This window comes from Dysidea avara, chromosome 9 (assembly GCF_963678975.1).
Source record: "Dysidea avara chromosome 9, odDysAvar1.4, whole genome shotgun sequence".
NCBI classification, from domain to species: domain Eukaryota; kingdom Metazoa; phylum Porifera; class Demospongiae; order Dictyoceratida; family Dysideidae; genus Dysidea; species Dysidea avara.
In genome coordinates, this window is record NC_089280.1 from 7,071,925 (window position 1) to 7,077,924 (window position 6,000).

General features: G+C 40.6%; 1 protein-coding gene across 1 annotated transcript in view; it reads left to right on the forward strand.

Moving 5' to 3' along the window:
• LOC136265677 (transmembrane protein 115-like) overlaps positions 1–6,000 on the forward strand; it is an 8,828-nt gene that overhangs the window by 1,084 nt on the left and 1,744 nt on the right. The window contains exons 5-8 of the mRNA XM_066060577.1: positions 675–766; positions 3,595–3,706; positions 3,757–3,956; positions 4,323–4,478. Of these exons, the coding sequence (XP_065916649.1) occupies positions 675–766; positions 3,595–3,706; positions 3,757–3,956; positions 4,323–4,478 (560 nt within the window). The remainder of the gene's footprint in view (positions 1–674; positions 767–3,594; positions 3,707–3,756; positions 3,957–4,322; positions 4,479–6,000) is intronic.

The following is a 6,000-nucleotide window of genomic DNA, read 5'->3' on the forward strand; positions in this document are numbered from 1 at the left end:
TAAATTTCCTTTTCTTTGTAACATATCCATGACTGATGAACTAACATATACTGAAGAAGGATAGAATGGTGCCAGAGGTATCACAAAACAAATCTCATGTATCCTGACTACGTTTCATTAAACTTTCATCTACATATATGTCACCCATTACACAGTCTTACAAGTAAAGAACAGTACGAGAAGTGCCTCGATAGTAAATCTAGCTGCTATAGAAATTACAGATGATCCTCGTGATAGCCAGCACTTTAGCCAGAGAGATGCGTTACCTACTAATCAACATTTACTTGGTAGTAGAGAAAGAATTGGGACACTAAGGAGCTGGGGACAGAGGTAAATTCTTTTGATGCATGTAATGTATGTACAGTAGTTACTGCAGCTGGTGAAAAGGCATGTCATGCGATGAAGTGACATCGAACAGTGAAGAAATCAAGTCTGTAGCATTAACCACAGTCAAGTCATGCTTGGCTAAAGTCAGTCAGTAGAAAAGTCTATTAAATAATCTGTTGAAAGCATTTAGGGTCACTCTGAAGGCACATTTGGGCTTGATTATGCTTAACCAGCTGCCGTGAAGTGAGGCTGGCTTTTGGATTCGTTTTGGGGGAGGATAACTTCACAATCCCTACTATACAGTACAATTTGTTGTTGTGAATTTTTGTTTGTATGATATTTTCCAGATATTTATTGCTGTGGTGAATGTTGGTGGATTAACCCTTGCAGCACTTATCTGTTATGCTGTCTACTTCATTGCAAGATTAGAGTCATTTCTGTAAGTCATTACTTACTGATATACTGTATTTAGGCTATATAGTTACTCAACTTTTGACCTTTCTACTTATGAACCATGAATTGTTTACCCTTAAAAGTACATGAGTCACTATAGTGGCAAAAGATGTATGGAAAACAGATGATGTTTAACAACTGTATTGGCAGCAAATACTGTATGAGCAGAAATTTTGGCTTGGATTTTAAATTGGTGATTTGGTGAACACTTACCATATCGTAAAATCTCCCTATATTTTCTTTTTAATGTTTCTAATGTCTTAACTGATTGAACAGGCATGAGATCAAGCAAGAAGCAAAGTACTGTATCTAGATGTACTGAACCTCATCCTGCAGTACAATCAAGCGATTTATGATTGTCTGTAATATCGCTCTTTCGCCGGAAGGAAGTGAAGATACACGCAGTGGAGATCATAGTTACCCTGTGCTACTTGCATGGAGAATGTTCCCAACTACTTCATTTCCTTTTGCTGCACTGGAATAAACCACCGTCCTGTTTCACATGAAAGAGTAACCACCGTCCTGTTTCACATGAAAGAGTCTCTCTCATATGTAGGCCAATGAGGTAAGCGTCTAGCTATACATCTTTGTTAACGGGAAGCCACATGGCCTGCTACACTGGAAATTTGCTACTACATGGGACTCAGACATGCATTTCATCTAGTTAAGCACTCAAATTGCCAAATATTCTGCTTGCCAAAATTTCTGCTTATACGGTGTGTTATAGACTTACAAATATTGTACTGTTTCTCTACTTGTTCCATGGCATTCTTCAGTTAAAAATCTGTCCTTGATCAAGAATTGCCAGTAGCTCACTTGAAGGCTCCGCTCATTAAGATGACAACAACGTTAGCATTCCCAAAATCTAAGTGATTTATTACCAGTCTGTGGGACCTTCTGTATATGAGTTATCAATTGACGAATATCAATAGCCACTATAGTGGCTTATGTGGATATGATGCAGGTGTTTTGCAAAGTTTTATGCAGCTTAAGAGGTAACTACAGTTAATGGGGTACAGGTTAATTCTTTCTCTATATTGGCTGTTGACTTATACCGTATAGAGGGAAACTTTGGCGGGGGAAAACTTTGGCGAATTTCGCGATTCGCTACAAATTCGCCAAAGTTTAATCCACCAATTACTCATAGCACCTGGGATTAGCATCTTTATAGCTATAGATTGAGCTTGAATTCGCCAAAGTTTATTTCGCCAAATGCGATTTAGCTTGCTATTCGCCAAAGTTTACCCCCATCAAAGTTTCCCTCTATACGGTATTTTGTACATTACACTAACATCTCACTTAGTGGCCACCAGTTTATTAAGACGATCTGTTTATGGTGACCATATCCAGTACTGCTAAGGTGTACTCATAAATAAGTAGATTTGAGCAAAAATACTGATAAATAGTTTGTATCATGATAAAAGCAAGCACAAGATGGTGCCAGTGTTGAAAGCTATATTTTCACACTTTGATAAGAAATACTTCCATGATATAACATGATACAGTTTTTCAGTATTTCCCAACCAATAGTCACATCCAGGTTAAGTAATTAAATTTAAGGTTATACCAGGTATTCACATACCTATAGATCGTGAGTGTGTGTGTGTGCGCGCGTGTGTGTGTGTGTGTTTGAGGCAGCATTACCAGGTGGCTAGAGCATCGGCTTGGTAATTGACAGGCTTCAGGTTCTATGTCCAGTTATGCCAAATTGGTGTTGTTTCCTTGAGCAAAAAAAACTTTGCTTACATTGTTCCAGTCTACCCAGCTGTATAATGGGGACCTGGTAGCCTGGTGTCAACTGGGGAAACAGCCCACCCAGCTGTATCATCAATGGGTACCTGGGGAAGCAAATGCCGAACTGTACATGTCTTGCATAGTGGGTGAAGGTACAGGTGGGACTTCGGGTGCCACACCTTTACCTGTGTGACATGGTGCAGCTTCCTGGGGTCACCAGTTGTGCCCCAGGAGGATTTACCTGCGCTGACTCATAGCACCTGAGTTCTCTCAGTGCTGGTTCACTGGGTAGGCATGACCGTGCTAACATGGAAGCTGAAGACCTTACCCCCTGGGTGCATGGATGTCCACTGTGAGATGTGGTACAGCCTCCTGTGAGTTACTAGTCCTGTGTAGTACACAGACATCCTAGTGATGGTCCACTGACCATGTTAGCATGGTTGCGAAAGGCTTTGCTTTATTTTCTGCGTGTGTGTGTGTGATTTTTGTGAATCTGATTTTACGTCATGCAGTTGCAATTGGCAGTACTAGAATAATGTTTGGCTATTTAAATTTTATGACATGGCTGACCAATCGTGGTTGTTTTGGTCAGTATGAATCACTAACAACTTACAAAAATCCGAAACGGGTAACTGATTTCTGGCCCTTAATGCAGAGAGAACTTTTTTTGTACCTATATTTATTTTCATATTTGACTTAGAAATTTTATATAGGCTTTGTTTTTTTTTTTCAGAAATAACAGTATATTTTCAATGGGCATGCTTAAATACTTAATTTGCAGTTTATCTTTAAATTTGTCATATTCTAGAATTTTTCTTCTTCAGAGCCATTCACTGCAGCTTATGCTTGAAAAAGAATTTTAGTGTGCCCTATGTCAATTCTTTAAAGTTTGTTCTTCTGGTGTAAAGTAAAAGCTAAGCATGTTCTGAGAGACAAAATCCCCTTACCTTAACAAGCAGTGACAGATCACTTTGTAAACAAAATACTTTGGGGATTTGACAATGGTCAGTTTAATTAGACAGTATGGTGACTTGACTACACAGGTTACACTGTACAGTGTGCGTGTTTTATGTTCGGCAGGTTTCTACCGTTCAATGGGATGTATGGCTTCACCTGTGCTTGTGCTGTGGCCTTCAAACAGGCTCATCCTGATCGACCGGTTTTACCTGTATTACCATTCTTAAGATACAAGGTTAGCTGGTTAAGTATGTGACCCCCACATGCTGCCATATGTCAATGTAGGATTTACCAATTCTACTACTACTTGTGTTCGTAACATTAACGGTGTTGGGAATTCTATCATCATCTTATGTCATTATGTCATCAACGTACATTGTTGTGTCGTGGGTGTTCCTGCGCTTCTACCAGACCAAGTCAGATGGGTCAAGAGGGGACATGGCTGACAGCTTCTCTTTTGCTTCATTCTTTCCTGAAGCAGTTCAGTGAGTTGTAATATTGTTATAGTTAACGTGTCAAGTAAGTCCCAGACATACTCGTTGTAGTGACCAGATCCTAAGGATAGCTAGTGTGCACTTTATGACCTCAATGCATGTATTGTTCATGGGTAATGGTAGTGGTGTTGGTGCTTCAAGCATTCGTGCCTATTGTCCCCTGCTTAGCTTCATTAACTGCAAGTTATGGTAGCCACTTAACATTTGTCAAGAATTATGTCTGTGATATGGTAAATATGTCCACGATGTGCTAATGGGATTAGCCTAACTGTTTTGCAAGCCTACAGCCTTAGGAGACAAAACTACCGGTGAAACATAAGGATATCTTATAATGTACACATTTGTTATTGTTGATAGGCCACTGGTTTCTGTGGCAAGTGGATCAGTGTTCCACTTGCTAGTGATGACCAGTATATGCCCTGAGGCAGTTCGGACATATGATGTGGGAGCATCGTCCTCAGCTATCACCATAACTTTACCAGGTACCCTACCTGCTGATGCTCAACGAAGAAAGTAAAGGACACTTTTGTTCTCTGTGTGTGTGTACACATGGTGTGTGTACGTGTGTGCATGCATGCTTGTGTGTGTGTGGTGTGTGTGTGTGTGTGTGTGTGTAGTGTGCATATTGTGTGGTGGTTATGGCCGTGAGTGGGTTAATTAAACAGTAGGATAAAATTCATAAAGATACACTTGTGCATATCATAATAGCATACAGCATACATGCTTATTAAGTGTCACAAGTTCATTTAGTCCATTACAATTGTGGAGCCACAGCAGCTGATTTACACCTGCATGCATAAAACACAGACTTCATTGAATTCATCAGTGGGTGACGAATCTGCTTGAAGTATATCCCATACACGAACGGCTGCACAAGAAGAACAATGTAGCCAATGTTGGGGGCTATGGCAGAATCCACGAAGTACTTGTACATTGTTGCATCTTCCAGTATTCCCACTGGAATATACATCAATGGAAACAGTAGGCCGATCAACGTGCTGCCTGCGATCACCACCAGTAGGGTTATCAATGGCTTCAAATTCCTCTTGATGGCAGCTTGCTTTTGCTTTAAGGCTTGTAGTTGATTGGTAGCTCCGGTCAATTGGGACTCTTTCTGAATTTGCTTATTCACCTTGTAAGCTTTGATGGACAAGTAGATATCCATGGAAACCGTTAGCAGTGATGTAATGAAGGTTGGGAGTATGTGGGTGAACAGCGTCTCCAGGAAAGTAGCTCCGAGTGACGAACACGCACCAAATTCTGCCACCTTTTGGTACCCAGCTGGGTTGAAGAGTTTATGAATGAAAAGAACAAACGACAGGAACCATGTGACAGCAATCGTCAACTTCACAACGCGTGACGTCATGATCTGCCGGTACTTGAATGGAGACAGGATGGCAATCATCTTTTCCACCGATATCACCAGGAACATGAAGTAGATCTCAACCGCTGGGAACAGGAGAAACTGGAAGACATTACAACCGATCAAATCCAGGCCAATCTTATCCTCAAGCATTATGACACTTGACTGAACAGCAGTGAGGATGGCTAACACAATATCAGTAACCATCAAATTTGCCACGAAGGTGTTGTGAGGATTGCGTAGTCTCCTTGTGTTTCTGATAGTAGTAATAATCCAACCAGCCAGGAGGGTGATTACCAAGGTAGCGATCAGCTTAAATCCCCAGGACAAGTAGCTTAAATAGCTTACCAGAGTTGGATCTGGATTGAAAATTGGTACATCATCTTGAATGGCACCGGATCCAGAGTAAGGAATGTTATCTTCCCCTTCCATTGCAACTGAGAGTTGTAAACCAAGACTCGTACGACAAGCCTAACCAACTGACATATACTCTGTACTTTACAATAGAAAAGGTCACTTTTATAAAAACTTGACAGTTGATGGTATTTGTTTCTAGCTTGTGCTTGTTGCAGAGGAGTGCAATATTGTACTATTCTCTTAATATGTTTGTACTGTTTTAGGGGTGCACAGAATAGTACAATATTGCACTATTCTGCAGCAAGCATAAGCTAG